The sequence below is a fragment of the Zootoca vivipara genome, chromosome Z1, assembly GCF_965207765.1.
Source record: "Zootoca vivipara chromosome Z1, rZooViv2.hap1.1, whole genome shotgun sequence".
Classification (NCBI taxonomy): Eukaryota; Metazoa; Chordata; class Lepidosauria; order Squamata; family Lacertidae; genus Zootoca; species Zootoca vivipara.
Genome location: NC_142583.1, coordinates 5598892 through 5615493, shown reverse-complemented (window position 1 = coordinate 5615493; position 16602 = coordinate 5598892). Strand labels below are relative to the sequence as shown.

At 48.1% G+C, this 16602-nt stretch overlaps 1 protein-coding gene across 4 annotated transcripts in view; it reads right to left on the bottom strand.

Annotated features, from left to right (window-relative positions):
• Positions 1 to 16602, bottom strand: part of CSK (C-terminal Src kinase) — a 72990-nt gene that overhangs the window by 20305 nt on the left and 36083 nt on the right. For all 4 annotated transcript variants that reach the window (XM_035112428.3, XM_088660847.1, XM_035112431.3 and 1 more), the window contains exons 2-3: positions 2933 to 3010; positions 233 to 346 (exon numbers count right to left, since the gene is read on the bottom strand). In XM_035112428.3, coding sequence (XP_034968319.1) covers positions 233 to 346; positions 2933 to 2947 — 129 coding nt within the window. In that variant the 5' untranslated portion in view covers positions 2948 to 3010. The remainder of the gene's footprint in view (positions 1 to 232; positions 347 to 2932; positions 3011 to 16602) is intronic.

Genomic DNA, 16602 nt, shown 5'->3' with positions numbered 1-16602 from the left:
GTGCAATCCAGCCCACGGAGGGATCTCTGTTGGAGTGAACTGGCCCAGGCGAGGTAAACCTTGCCGACTCCTGCCCTAGATAGAGCACAGCAACTCTCCCCACTTGTGATTCCCAGCAACCTATTTTCAGAGGTATACTGCCTCCAATAAAGGAACTAGTCAGCTTTGCTGATGAGCACCCCCACTCCCCCAACTTCTGATTTCTCCCTGGTACCCGAGACGGGTGGGTTACCTTGGTGACAGAGATAATGGTGAGGACATCGCCTTTGCTGAACGGGAGGTCCTGATCCGCCGTGCCATGGAAGTTGTACTTAGCAATACATTCCGTACCAGATGGCCAGACGGCCTGTGGGAGAGAAGAGGGACGGGGCTGACTCAACAGGGTCTTGGCACTTCACAGAACCACAGAATCGTAGAGCTGGTAGGAGGGGGCCCCCAGGGTCATCTAGTCCAACCCCCCGCAACTCAGGAATATCAACGAAAGCACCCCAGAGAACTATTGATCCCTCTTCACAGGGATTTCTGGGAATTGTAGCTCTGAGAAAGAGAAGAGGGGTCTTGGCACCCCCGCCAAACTACAGATCCCGTAATTATTTGAATGCTTTTGACTATTTAAAGTGATATCCTGGTGGTTCAAATGCATGGTGTGAATTTGGCCTTTGTGATTATGCTCAATTGTTTCCAAGAAACAAATCTGATTGACAGACAGACACTGGTCATCTAATTCTCTTTTGGAGGACTGGGGGGGGGGGAATAAGAGACCAGGGAACTAGGAGAAGAGGAGGACTTCAGAGCACAGCTATAACCTGGTAAAAGAAAGCCGAGTCTATTAAAATCAAATGAGTTTTGATTGTCTTTTTCCTGAAACATAGCTGCAAAAGGATTGAAAGGATCATTTTGAATGAAAAACATGCTTTCTTTTCTTTTAAGGGGAAAAAATACCAGGATGGAGATTCAGGGGCCCCCTAGATACTGTCCCATGGACTGCAAGGAAGATCAAACCTATCCATTCTGAAGGAAATCAGCCCTGAGTGCTCACTGAAAGGACAGATCCTGAAGCTGAGGCTCCAATACTTTGGCTACCTCATGAGAAGAGAAGACTCCCTGGAAAAGACCCTGATGTTGGGAAAGATGGAGGGCACTAGGAGAAGGGGATGACGGAGGACGAGATGGTTGGACAGTGTTCTCGAAGCTACGAACATGAGTTTGACCAAACTGCGGGAGGCAGTGGAAGACAGGAGTGCCTGGCGTGCTATGGTCCATGGGGTCACGAAGAGTCGGACACGACTAAACGACTAAACAACAACAACAAGATACTGTCAGACTACAACTCCCTGCACCTCTGACTGCTGGGCTTTGGACCAACTGAATTGTGTCCTTGAACTTTGGCAATGACCCCAATCTCATCCACCCAAAGGAGCATCATACCAGCCTCTGGAAGGCTGCCCACAAAGGAGAGATGTGGCACACCCCTTCCCACCAATCCAGCTAATTAAATGTTGCAGCCTAGATTCACGTTAGGGATGGCAAAGAGGGCAGGGGAGTTACACCTTTCTTTGGGCCCTTGCACCCGCCACGTTCAGGAAGCCACACACCCAGCTCTCAAAAATGATGCCTCTGCAAAAGCTGGAGACTTCTGTAGATTCAGGATGTTGTGCAAAACTCAGAACCTCTCAGCCAGAGAAAGGGGGTTGGGGAGGAAGAGCACAAGGGCTCCCACCTTTGCACAGCACTGAAACCAAGAGGTGCACACACCCTGCCCTGGTTCTCTAGCGGAGCAGGCCAACATCTGGGTGCTTCCCAAAATTGTGCTCATTACAAATGCACCCAACGTTTTGATTCCTTGCTCAGAGGGGTGCTAGCAAAATCTCACAGCATTTGTTCTGCTGAGCGCCTGGGAAGCTCTACTAAGAAATTGTTGTTTGAGATCAAGAAAACCACACAGATTCCACGGGGCTGGAAACCTTTTTTTAAAAAAATTAGCTTCCTGGGTGGGAAGGGGAGATCGCTCGCTGGTGTACTGTGACACCCCAGTAATCGTTTCAGGAATGGATCACAAGCCCACCCGCTTTGTGCTTTGAAATCTTGCCTGTCTCTTGCCCCTGCCCCCCACTATTCACTTGTCCCAATACAGTCCCCATGTAAAAGATGTGGGGGGGGGGGCTCTTAAGCACCAGGAAGCTGCCTTGTTTCGTCAGAGCACTGGTGCAACTAGTCCAGTTCTGTTGACTTTGACCGGCAGCAGCTGCCCAGAGTCTCAAGCAGAGAACTTCTCCCCATCATACCTGCCAAGTTCCGGCCTGAGAAATAAGGGACTGGACCGGAAGTAGCAGACCGGAAGTAGCGCTGCCAACATTTTGGAACTGGGCGGAGCATGCTCAGAAGCGACTTTTGATGCTGCTCTGCCCTGTTCCAAAATGGCCGCCGCACCAGAAGTTGCGCTGCAGCCATTTTGGAACTGGGCAAAGCAGCATCAAAAGTCGCTTCTGAGCATGCTCCGCGCAGTTCCAAACTGGCCGCCACGCCAGAATAAACCGGGAAAAAACAAAAAAAAAAGTTTTTTCGGCTGGGGACAGCCGGAAAAATTGGGGTTTCCCGGGGAATACGGGAGACTTGGCAGCTATGCTCCCCATCCCTTGTGACCTGAGAGATGCTGCTTTGGGGTGGGGCCCCAGACCTCATGCGCCCATCTCCTCCACAGTGTCATTTTTAAACACACAGACAAAGCTACTGCTACTCAGAGCAGACTCGTTGAAATTAATGTAGCTACCTCCAGTTCATTCATGTCAATGGGCCTACTCTGAGTAGGACTAGCATTCGTTGTAACTTGTTTTCTGGGAGACTTCTAACAGCAATAATTGTAATAACATTACAACTTCTCCTAAAATCGACGCGTCTATGATTCTACATGGAGAGCCTTTTCCCGCCTTACCTGCACTCCTGACATTTTCTCGGGGGGTTCTGGGGACTGGATCTCACAAGAAGGACACGTCACTTGGTACCATGAGACCTGGGAAGGAAGAAGAAACCTGAAGTCAAGCTCCACTTCCTGCGACCAGAGAGCATTCATGCGCACAGACATGCACTACCACCCTCTCTCACAAAGGAGAATGAGAGGAGAGAGACCCATGGAAGCTTGGAAACCAGGGCAGCTCTTTCCTCCTGTAGTATCATTCTCTCATTCATATCATCTTTCTCTCTCTCTCTTCACATAATACTAAAAACATTGTGACGTCAAAACAGCAGTGGTTTGAAACAATGCAGAATATCACACATAAAAAAGCAGCGCTCAAAGTTTTCAGGGTTCATTTTGAAGCCAGTAAAGCAAATTCCACAGGTGTGGAGCCACCATCAAAAAGGCCCTGTCTCCTGTGCCCGCCAGTGTGATGGATCTCGACAGCCATTCTTAAAGCCCAGGGCAGGCTAAGGTGGGTTTAAAGTCCTTCAAATAACCTGGTTCCAAAAAGTCTAGGGCTTTAAAAAGTCATTACCAGCACTTGAAATTAGGTATGGCATCTTATTATTTGTGGTTGTGATATAGAAGTCTCCTGACACTCACTCTCTCTCTCTCTCTCTCTCTCTCTCTCTCTCTCTCTCTCTCTCTGTGTGTGTGTGTGTGTGTGTGTGTGTCAGACATCTGGGCTTTAAATCCCTCCTCAAGCAAAATCAAGCCACACCCCTCACAAGAACTAAGAAGAGCCACCTGGATCCGGCCAGCGGCCCATCTAAGTCCAGCATCCTCTTCTCACAGCGGCCGGCCAGGTGCCCCAAAGGGAAGAAGTCTGGATCTGAGCACAAGAGCAACTCTCCCATCTTGCGCTTTCCAGCAACTGGAATTCAGGATCATCATCCTGGCAAGGAGTCACGGACCTCACTCTCCCCATGAATATTTATCAGTCATTGAAAACAACTGATGCTACACGAACAATGAAGCTCCGTAACATGGAAACGAGCAATATCACATCACATCGTATCATTTATGATATGAGGCAGGTTACACCATTGAAAACAATTTTAAAAACTTTAAAAATAAGTATCTCTCGCTGCTATAAAACACATATAAATATAATGCTCTTTTCCCAGCTGAACAGCTGCCATCCCCCCCCCCAAAAGCAGGATGAAGTGACAGGCTGTCTTCCTTTGCAGTGGGAAAGGTTTTACCTGCCCCTTGAACCCCAGGGGACCCAGGTGGTGCTGTGGGTTAAACCACTGAGCCTAGGGCTTGCTGATCAGAAGGTCAGCGGTTCGAATCCCTGCAACGGGGTGAGCTCCCGTTGCTCGGTCCCAGCTCCTGCCCACCTAGCAGTTCGAAAGCACCTCAACATGCAAGTAGATAAATAGGAACCGCTCCGGCGGGAAGGTAAACGACATTTCCGTGCGCTGCTCTGGTTCGCCAGAAGCAGCTTTGTCGTGCTGGCCACATGACCCAGAAGCTGTCTGCGGGCAAACGCCGGCTCCCTCGGCCTATAGAGCGAGATGAGCGCCGCAACCCCAGAGTCGGACACGACTGGACCTGATGGTCAGGGGCCCATTTACATTTATCTTGAACCCCAGGAGAGGCTGATGGGGACAGATCAGTGCAAGCAGCTGCCTCATTTTGGCTCCTTTCTTCAGCCATTCCTCACACCCCACAGAGCAGACTCCCACAGGGTAGACCCAAGACCTGCCATTTACTTAAGAGAGAAAGACAAACCCCCAAATCTTCAGCACCCAGAGAGGTTTGGCAGATGACCGTCTTCAGAAAATGCCGAGGATCCATTAGAACACCACTGATGGTGAGGGGGAAAGCTTGTCATGAATATTGAGCGAGGGGAGAGCACTGTTGGGGGGCATCTCTAAAGAGGTGTGAATTATCAGTCTGCAAAAAGGGGTGAGGACCCACAAACCCATCTTTTGCTCCAAAAGCAAGGAGCTCTGGACCTTCAAAGGTGGCTGAGCTCCAACTCCTCTCAACCTCAGAACAGCACAGCCAGTAGCCAGGGAGGACGGGAAACGGGAATTCACCCGCCCCTGGAGGGCTACAGGGTGCCCACTAGGGTGATGACTTTTTTACAACCTCATTTCCCTGTATCATAATTTGATGAGCTTTCATTAAAGATTAGATAAAATCTTACTTTCAAAGAGATTTGATTAAAAAAAAACAACTCACGCACAAAATTATTTTAAAAAATTTATTTATCAGTTTTTCGACCATTTTTTGAAGTCACTGTAAGCAGATATAAAACTGAACCCAAGCTTTAGAGTCACATATACAGTGGTACCTCAGTTTATGAACACAATTGGTTCCGGAAGTCTGTTCATAAACTGAAGCGTTCATAAACTGAAATGAACTTTCCCATTGAAAGTAATGGAAAGTGGATTAATCCGTTCCAGACGGGTCCGCGGAGTACTCAACCTGAAGCGTACTTAACCCAAAGCATGGGTGTAATTGGTTCTGAAAGTCTGTTCATAAACTGAAGCGTTCATAAACTGAAGCGAACCTTCCCATTGAAAGTAATGGAAAGTGAATTAATTCGTTCCAGATGGGTCCGCGGCGTTCGAAAAACCGAAAATTCGTAAACCGAGGTGTTCGTAAACTGAGGTTCCACTGTATACAACATTATATAGGGTCATCAAACACACAAGGAAGCTTTTTTAAGCTGCAGTAACAGTATAGACGCCGCTAGAGGACAATGTTTTGCTATGTCTCCTGTAGGTTCTTTTCCCAGCATGTCCAGCAGGGTCTGCTGGCTGAGTTTTGAGGTCCCAAAAAGGGGCTTTTACCTCACGCAGGTGTGACATTTGTATGTTGCTAAGAACACTCCCCATTGTGGAATGTGGTGTTGTGTCCAAATTTGATACGAAATATATATAGAATTGTTAATAGAATTTTATGAAGTGGCAAAACGGCATACAAAAAAATTAAAAACGGTTTGTGCATAACCTTTTCTTAATATTTCAATGGAATATACCTCATTTTAGTCATTAATAGGCAAAAGCTCATCCATTTGTGCTACAGGAAATCATTTTTGAGGGGAAAAATGAGAAAGTCATCACCCTAGTGCAGGCATCCCCAAACTTCGGCCCTCCAGATGTTTTGGACTACAATTCCCATCATCCCTGACCACTGGTCCTGTTAGCTAGGGATCACGGGAGTTGAAGGCCAAAACATCTGGAGGGCCGCAGTTTGGGGGTGCCTGCCCTAGTGCCCACCTCTGCTTTGAAGTGCGAGGCTGGGTTTGCACAAATGGTCCACATACCTTGAGAGCCCCCTTTCCTTTTCTTTTTTGCCATGCCCCATCCCCTCCTCCAGGAGGCGGCAAAAGAACCTTCAGAAATGTCCCTGAACTTGAAATCCAGCCTAAGTGTGTGGGGCGCGAGCCTGTGGTCTCCTCCTCAGCTAAAGGAGCTTGGGGAGGGGGGGTGCAATTCTTCTTCTTTTTTAAGCGATGCATTGAAGTGAAAGTGCAGAAAAACCAAAAGTGCCCAGCAGTGTCTTCTAGGAGAAATGTCGCCTTTAAGTGTGAAATAAATTGGATTGCTCTACCATTCTGTATCCTAACCCAAATTCACAGAATCCCTAAATATTCTGAAAGCTGCAGTTGCCCAGCTTTATGTAATATTGTTATCCAAGTTGCTCACAGCACTTGAAATGATACAAGCTGATGGGCTTTTAAAAAATTAATGCATTGTTCCATCATCACATTCACTCTCTGAGCATTTGCCCCCTTCAGTTGTCTAAAGTGGGGGGGGGACCCCCAGAGAGTTGCTGCAGGAGAGCTTCCCCCATCCACTAGTCTTGCTGCCTGGGGCTGGCAGGAGTTGGGTTTAAATGAGGTGCTTTAAAAAAATGCTTTAAAAAAATAAAAAAACCCACAGTAACATAAACCCTTTACTCAACAGCCTTCCTTTCTTCGAAGTTTTAATTTTTTTGCCTCCCACACAAAATTGAATTAATTTCCACCTTCCAGCTGAAATCAGCAAAAGTGTTTCAAGTGAAAGCTTTGGAATACAGTGGTGCCTCGCTTAACGAATGCCCTGCTTAACGAAATTCCCACTTAACGAAAGGATTTTTCGAGCAGAGGTTGCCTCGCTAGACGAATGCGTTTTACAAAAAATTCGTCTAGCGAATCGCTGTTTCCCATAGGAATGCATTGAAATTCAATTAATGTGTTCCTATGGGCAAAAAAAAATTCAAAAAAAAATTCAATGCATTCCTATGGGATTCGCTAGACGAATTTTTCGCTATAAGAAAAGACCCGTGGAACGAATTAATTTCGTCTAGCGAGGCACCACTGTAGCTCTATTCTTTTCTAAAATGTGTGCCATCCTCTTTCCTTTGCAAGGATGTGCTCCATGCTTGTAAAGCACCATGACTGCGGCATGCTATTAAAAACACAGGAAAACATCACTGTCTCACAGCAAAAGGGGGGGGGAGCTATTTATGCCCCAGTCACTCTAAGCTGCTTCCAACATAGTATAAAAGCACAACTGTACATCAAGCATTGAAAACTTCCCGATACCTTGAAGGAGACAGCTCAGATATGAAGTCCATAACATTTCTCAAAGTAAAAATGTGCTCAACATATTAATACGGTAGTAAAATTCAGAACCTGTTGGGCTTCAATTGCTGGTGGGCTTCCATTGCAAAGTATTTCCCCAGTTGCTGAGCACCCTTACAGCACACCTGTGGCAGGAGCTCCTACAAGTCATAGAATCATAGAGTTGGAAGAGACCACAAGGGCCATCCAGTCCAGTGCCCTGCCAAGCAGGAAACACCATCAAAGCATTCCTGACAGGTGGCTGTCAAGCCTCTGCTTAAAGACCTCCGAAGAAGGAGACACCGTCACACTCCTTGGCAGCAAATTCCAAACAGCTCTTACTGTCAGGAAGTTCTTCCTAATGTTTAGGTGGAATCTTCTCTCTTGTAGTTTGAATCCATTGCTCCGTGTCCGCTTCTCTGGAGCAGCAGAAAACAACCCTTCTCCACCCTCTATATGACATCCTTTTTTATATTTGAACATGGCTATCATATCACCCCTTAACTTTCTCTTCTCCAGGCCAAACATACCCAGCTCCCTAAGCCGTTCCTCATAAGGCATCATTTCCCGGCCTTTGACCATTTTGGTTGCCCTCCTCTGGACACGTTCCAGCTTGTCAGTATCCTTCTTGAACTGTGGTGCCCAGAACTGGACACAGTACTCCAGGTGAGGTCTGACCAGAGCAGAATACAGTGGTACTATTACTTCCCTTAGATGCTATACTCCTATTGATGCAGCCCAGAATTGCATTGGCTTTTTTAGCTGCTGCATGTTGACTCATGTCAAGTTTGGGGTCCTTTGCACATTCCTCACAGGTGAGCATGTTCAGGGGCAAACCCTCTGCTTTAAGATGCAATTGCAAATAATGATTACAACTTCCCTCAGCTCTGACTATTGGCCATGCTGGCTGCAGCTGATGGGACCTGGAATCCAAAACAGTCCGAATAAGACGCTCAAGACGCTCACAAGCACGTCCTCATTTTCCTCTGAGCCCAGTATCTTTCTTGCGCTGCGTTTTGCCTAAGCCTGAGGTGCTTATTCAGTTAATCAGTTAGATTTTTAACCAACTAAAACGGTATCCCCTTTCATTTGCCACCCCAAGAAAGATGACAAGCCACCGAATCACAGAACTGTAGAGCTGGAAGGGACAGCAAGAGTCATCTCATCTTGGTTGCTCCCTGCCTTGCAGGCTTTTGGTGGTTTGATAACGTTATGGTGCCCCCTCTGCAATGCTCAACCTTGGCCACCCCCTCTTTTATCCTGCTGAATCTAGAAGTCAGCTTGCCTTTCCCCTCTTGCTCCGCAGCTGCATGTGAAAAATCTCCGCCGCCCCCCTCCGGGCCACACACCTGTTTGTCGCAGCGCCTGCTATATTTAGGATCACGCTGTTCCACTCTCCAAGGGAAGCCCCCCTCAAGACCAGCAGCTGTTATTCATAGCAGCCAGCGCTCCAATGCATCTGCTTTGACAGGTGTGTGGTGGCACACTTGCCCATCAGGGCTGAAGACAGTGCCCAGAGGCTGGCTGGCAAAGATGCCTGCAAGGAAGGAGGAGGAGCAGCCCTCGGTAGGACAAGGCAGACCGCAAGACGCCCAGGGGGAGCTTCACAGCAGCTCAACTACATCAGCAGCTAGGTCTCTGGGGCTACCACTGTGTGGACCACGATGCCTTTCTGTTTGCCACCTGCCAGACTGGGCTTCACAAGTATGCACCAATGCAGGCTGGCAGAGGATTAAGAGGGACCTCATGGACCATCAAGTCACAAGAAGCCTAAACTGTTATTAACCTTATTTTTATGCTGGTTTCTATAGACCTAGCCAGTGGCATGCTAATGCAAAGCAACTGCTGGATTTGGCCAGTGGCCCATCCAGTCCAGTCCAGCATCCTGTTCTCACAGTGACCAACCAGATGCTTCTATGGGAAGCCCGCATGCAGGGCCTGGGAGCAACAGCCCTCTGTCCCTTTGTGATACCCAGCAGCTCATATTCAGGAAGCATTTACTGCCTCTGACAGTGAAGGTAGCGGTCACCGAAAGCCACAAACTCCACTCAACCGTTCCGCCTATTGCTGATGTCCAGGTTGCACATGCTCAGCGGGAAATCCTCACTTAAGATCTATACGTACAAGTGGTAAAGGTAAAGGGGCCCCTGACCATTAGGTCCAGTCGTGACCGACTCTGGGGTTGCGCGCTCATCTCGCATTATTGGCCGAGGGAGCCGGCGTACAGCTTCCAGGTCATGTGGCCAGCATGACAAAGCCGCTTCTGGCAAACCAGAGCAGCACATGGAAATGCTGTTTACCCTCCCGCTTAGAGTGGTACCTATTTATCTACTTGCATTTTGACGTGCTTTCGAACTGCTTGGTTGGCAGGAGCTGGGACCAAGCAACGGGAGCTCACCCCGTCACAGGGATTTGAACCGCCGACCTTCTGATCAGCAAGCCCTAGGATCAGTGGTTTAACCACAGCGCCACCTGGGTCCCTGCAGGTACAAGTGGTACTTGCAACAAAATGTTGTTGTGTGGGGTGCTCCTGTTTGGGATTCAAGCAGACCACGCCCTTTCCCTGAATATCCCCCCTCCTCTACTCTTTCCTGCCCTTCACTACTCAAAAAAACCATCTGGCACCATTCCTTGCTAACTGAGAAAACTCATTGGGCTGCTTTATCTTTTGGGGGGGAGCGGGGAAAATATTCCCTCTTAAATATTCCTCTTCATTTCTGCAAAAAAACCCCAAACCTGCTAATGCCCCCCCCAAAAAATGCACACACTTTGCACGCAATGCAAGGACCTAGGCTTGGAGACTGAACAACATGCTAATAGCACTAGGATTCGGTCCACAAAGGGAACACCCAGACATGATTAACTGGGAAGCCCTTAAAACTCAGCCTTCGCAAGGGAGAGTGAGCAGCAGAGGCAGGCCAGCCGGGCTTGACAGACCCACCAGCTGGGTTACAGGCTCCTCCGAACAAACCCCACTTTGTCTGAACTGCCTTGAGCCATGCGGAAGGATGAGATCACTGGCAAGAGGCGTCCATCAGACAAGGGACCTTCTGACTCCCCTCAGTCTCCTTCTGAGATGGAGAAAGGCGTAGGTAGGTAATGAGGGAAAAAATGGGCTGAGCCAGTGCCCAGGATTTGTGCAGGAGAGAAGCACTTCCTCCAGGGGGCAGTCACAGAATTGTAGAGTTTGGAGGGACCCCAAGCGCCACCCAATCCAACCCCCTGCATTGCAGGTATCTCAACTAAAGCATCCATGACAGAGGAAGTTGAGTCCGCAACTTCAACTGTTCCACTGCCAATCAGCTCTTACTATCAGAAAGTTCTTCCTGATGTTTAGTCATGAGCAGCAGAAAACAAACTTGCTCCATCTTCCCTCTGACAGCCCTTGAGACATTTGAAGATGGTTATTGTACTGATGCTTTTGAATTATGGTGCTGGAGGAGACTCTTGAGAGTCCCATGGACTGCAAAAAGATCAAACCTATCCATTCTGAAGGAAATCAGCCCTGAGCGCTCACTGGAAGGACAGATCGTGAAGCTGAGGCTCCAATACTTTGGCCACCTTATGAGAAGAGAAGACTCCCTGGAAAAGACCCTGATGTTGGGAAAGATTGAGGGCACTAGGAGAAGGGCACGACAGAGGAACCTCAGGCCCAAGGGCAGAATGCAGCTCTCCGAGCCTCTCTGCACAGCACTTGGGGTTTTTCCCAGGTCACCCCCCCAGTCTCCAGACCACAAAGCCCAACGGCCATGTTCTGCGCCCTCCTTGGAAGGTCCTTGATAATGCCTCTTGCTTGGAGGGCAGAGAGACATATGCAGGTGCATGTAGAAACCCCTTGACTTTTACCGCAGTATCATAGGATCAGAGTTGGAAGCAGTGCTTGAAACTCTGCAGGCGTTTTGCCAGGTGCGGGTCCAAATGTGACCACGTAGAGATCTCTGGGTGCCAGGTTGGCAACCGTGCAGCGCTGCAACAAATGATGCACATCTTGTGCTTCTGTGTGTTGCGAGAGTCAGCTAGCTCACTTGGCAGCAATCCGAGGCGCACTTTCTTGAGGGTAAGAAAGTCTTATCTCATGCCCCTTTGGGACGTATCCCCTTGCCCCACGCGGGATGCTTTTTAGGAATAAGGGGAGGGTGTCCTCTGCCCCCCTCCAAACAGCCTCTTCGCCTTCTGCCCACCATGTAAGCCTAAAAACTGTCTGTGTCTTCTGCAGACTCAAAGAAACAAGATGAGAGAGTTCTCAAGGTAGAAACCAGAAGTGTTTATTCACTTACAGCAGCACAGAGCAAACGGCTCCTGTTGGCTTCTTTTTGGTTCAAGGGGCTAAAAATAGCAGGGAAAGAGGAACAGAGATAAGGTAGAATCATGGGGCCAGCAGAACAAAAAGCAAGAGAGAAACCATATATTTAAAGTAGTACAACACCAAACAGGCATGGCTTTCCCCTCCCAAAGAATCCTGGTTCTGGTTTGTTAAGGGTTCTGAGTGCTGTCGGGAGACCGCCTTCTTCCCCTGCACAAAACTACAATTCCCAGAGGGGTTAAACCATAAATAATCCTCTTCACCATTTGTTAACCATACCTGTTTAAATTGTGCATACTTTTGCATCAGAAATTATTTATTACAAGCATAGGTTTTTAAAACAGGTACAGTTAATAAATTATTATTATTATTATTATTATTATTATTATTATTATTATTATTTACTAAATTTGTATAAAGCCCTATACCTACAGGTCTCAGGGCAGTTCATAGTATAAAATCACAATATAAAAACACAGTATACATAATCAAAATAAAAACAACTCAATAACTCACCCCCAACACAATTTAAATGTCAGTCAACCAAAGGCCTGGTTAAAGAGGAACTTTTTTGCCTGGCACCTAAAGGTATATTATGAAGGTGCCAGTGACTGGCCCAAGGTCACCCAGCTTCGTGACTGAGAAGGGATTTGAACTCTGGTCTCTCTCAGGTCCTAATGTGACACTCTAACCACTTCACCACCTGAGAGAGTCTGCTTGCTGCTGCTAAGAAATATAATAATGCTCAATAGGTTTTTAAAAGGGAACTGGGCAAATGCATGGAATGCAGGTCTATCAACGACACTGCTAAATGAGACCTCCATGTTCAGAGGCAGTTTACCTCTGAACAGCAACCGCCAAACAGTGAGGGAGGAATGCCACCTTCATGGCGTCTCATTGACTCCTCTGAGAAAGCGAAAGAGGAGCTTGGGGCCAGGCTTCATTTTACATTCTCACGAATATTCACATTAGGAAGTCACCTGGTTCTGCACTCTGCAGTGAAGAGCAGGTGAGCTGGGCAGGAAAAAGGATGGGGGAGGGCAAGCAGAACTCAGACCCCCAAGGATCTGTGATTTGATTTTAAAAATTAAAAACAAGAGTGAAGTTCTCAGTGGCCTTTGGCAACACGATTGCAGCCAAGCAGGTTCCTAGGCTAGGTGCCCACGTCAACGGCCAAAGTCCAGGCTCTCCGCCTTTGGCTCTGGGGAAAGAGATGGATTCATGCTGGAGCAGAAGATGCAGAGAAAGCTCTCGCTGCAGGATTTCATTACAAGCCCCCAAAGGCTTGCTGGCAACCTTGCACACCCCATTCATTTAAAGCACATCCACACACATTCAAAAATATTCCTGGGATCTACAATACCCAGCACCCTCAACTGTACATATAAGGCACAGAGCACCCAGCTTCCCCCAAAGAATTCTGAGAGCTACAGTTTGCTAGGAATTGCACCTCCGTTGAGGCAAACGAACCCTCCCAGGATCCTTGGGGGGGGGGAGGCTGTGTGTTTTCAGTGTGCTTTAAACACACTGTGCGGCTGTGACCCCAGCAAGAGGGAAGTTCCCCTGCTGCAGAGCATGCTTCCACAACACAATTTTTGAATGTGGTTGCCAGTCTGAACTCCTATACCAGGAAATGCAAAAACGTCCCCATGGTAGCCGCCCGGGAGTGACGGCAGCTCAAAAAGCACCGTTTGTTCGGAATTAATCCCGGGCTTGTCTTCTTCTTTGTCCAGTGGTTGATTTGTTTAAGAAATGCAGCTCAGTTTCACAAATTCAACACCACCTTTAAAAAGAAGTGTGTTTTTTTTACCCTCACCCCCGCCCAAATTCCTGCTTGTCCTCTGGAAGTCCAGGTTCCCTGTCCCTTGCGCAATGTGGCCCCCAGGCTGTGGAACTAAAACTGGTTTCCGAACCCAGGTTTAAGGACACTCTTAACCAGGTAGCTAGTGCTACATGCACCAAACCATGGTTAAAGGGGAATGGGAGACATGGTTGCACCCAGTGTTCGAAATGAGCCAGGCAGCAAGCGCATTTTGCACCTGGCTTTCGATCATTTGCAACCAGCTGAAGATGCCTGGGCGCCAGGATGGAGCCTGACATCTTCACCATCTGGGGATCATAGTATCTTGACTGTTTTCACACACTAATTACCCATATTGTAGAATTCTACCAGTTATATCTTATCTGCACAATCGGAATGAATTTCTGGAACCAAATTGCTTTCCCTGGGCAGCCTGAGCAGGATTAAGTCACCATTAAGAAAGAGTTCAGAATAGCCCAATATATATGTGGTCTGTCCTTGGATCAAGTGACTTTTCTCTAAGTTCTCAAACCTAATTTCTAGACTGTCATCTGAACTGGCCAGTTGTTTAACAGAGAATCAATGAGTAGAATGTGTGCTTTTATTAAAAAATGCATCTCTGGGTTATTTGTGGGGCATAGGAACTCATTCATCCCCCCCCAAAAAAATAGTCCGGCCCACAGCATGGTCAGAGGGACAGTGGACTGAAAAAGGTTGCTGACCCCTGGTTTAGAGCCATTTGACGCCTGGCTTATATTTCTGAGTTTTGAACACTGGCTGCACCGTGGCTGCAGGCCTGAAAGCATCACTTTTTTGCTGGACCACAGAGAAGGCATTCCTTATTCGGAAGGGCTGTAGCATAGCACAGTGGTTAGAACACATGTTTGGCATGCAGAAGGTCCCAGGCTTGATCCCCAGCAACTCTAGATAGGGCACTTTAAGCAATCCTGGCTTCCCCCAAAGAATCATGGGAGCTATAGTTCATTATGGCCCCTATTACCCACAAACAGCTACAAATCCCAGAGTGGTTTAACAATCAGTTCCTCCTCCCAGGGAATTCTGGGAATTGCGGCTCTGGGAGGTGAATAGGAGCCTCCTAACAAACTCTCAGTGCCAATAACAAACTACAGCTCCCATAATTCTTTGGGGAGAAAGTGGTAACTGTTTAGAGTGGTATCATAGCACTTTGAATGCATGGTAATGATGAGGCCAGTATTTAAAATGCTAGGAAACTGCAGCCACTTGATATAGAGAAGACAACACTGAATGGGGTTTGACAATGGCCTGACTCTGCAGTGGGGCAGCTGTTTTGTGGTTCTGCTGGATCTCTCAGCGGCTTTTGATACCATCAACCATGGTATCTTTCTGGGCCCTCTAGGAGGGCTGGGAGTCGGAGACACTGTTATGCAGTGGTTCCACACCTTTTTCCCTGGGTCAAGTCCAGAAAGTAGTGTGGGGTGCTTAGACCCCTGGGCGCTGACTTGTGGGGTGCCTCAGGACTCTGTCCTCTCCCCCTTCCTTTCCACATCCATATGAAGCCACTGGGAGAGATCATCAGGGGGTTTGGGCTGGGTGTGTTCATCAATATGTAGCTCTGCCTCTCATTTAAATCGGAACCAGTGAAGGCAGTGATGGTCCTGTGTGGGTGTCTGGAGGCTGTTGGGGGGGTGGATGGCAGTCAACAGACTGAAGCTGAATCCTGACAAGACAAAAGTACTATTTGGGCAGGCAGGGTGGGGAGACTCTCTAGATCTGAATGGGGTAACTGTACCCTTGAAGGACCAGGTGCGCAGCCTGGGAGTCATTTTGGACTCACAGCTGTCCATGGAGGCGCAGGTCAATTCTGTGTCCAGGGCAGCTGTCTACCAGCTCCATCTGGTACGCAGGCTGAGACCCTACCTGCCCACAGAGTGTCTCACCAGAGTGGTGCATGCTCTGATTATCTCCCGCTTGGGCTACTACAATGCACTCTACGTGGGGCTACCTTTGAAGGTGACCTAGAAACTACAGTACAACTAATCCAGAATGCAGCGCTAGACTGGTAACCTGGAACAGCCACCAGGACGATATAACACCAGTCCTACAGGATCAACATTGGCTCTCAGTATATTTCCTAGCACAATTCAAAGTGTTGGTGCCGACCTTTAAAGTCCTAAAAGGCCTCGGCCAAGTATACCTGAAGGAGCGTCTCCACCCCCATTGTTCAGCCCGGACACTGAGGTCCAGCTCCAAGGACCTTCTGGCAGTTCCCCCACTGTGAGAAGCAAAGATACAAGGGAACCAGGCAAAGGGCCTTCTCAGCAGTGGCGCCCTTCCTGTGGAACACCCTCCCTTCACATGCCAAGGAAATAAATAACTATACAACGTTTAGAAGACATCTGAAGGCAGCCCTGTTTAGGGACGCTTGTAATGCGTGGTGTTCTGGTGTGCTATTGCTGAATTTTTGTATACCTTGTTGACAGATTGGCACCATTATTAATAATAATAATAATTCCAAAAATCCTTGGCAGGAGGCCATCTGAACTCTGTTTAGAAACCTCCAATGAAGGAGAGTTCACCACCACCTGCTATTTCAAGCAGAGGTCAATACCCCAGTAGAGGCGAGGTTAACACCGGGCAGAGATACTTCCTGCAGTCCTGAGGGCCCCACCCTTGATAGCACTGCTAACAAAAACAGAGAACCATACAGACTCATGAAATTATTGGAGTTTGGTTCACACCTCCCCCCCCAAAAAAGCACACTGCAAGTTTGGGAGCAGCGCAAAAAGGGGGGTGAGAATAATCCCCCTGCCTTAGCCAACGGAAACTCTCCGTCTGCTAGGGATTAGGATAAACTCTTCCAAAGAGAATGTGATTATTTCACATCTGGCTCCCAGGGAAGCCTTACATTTTCTGCCTGGGCATCTGGCACAGCCTGGAGAGGGAGGCTGAGAAGATGGGAGCTGTGCAAGGGGGGCACCTGACCAGCAGTGCTGGGA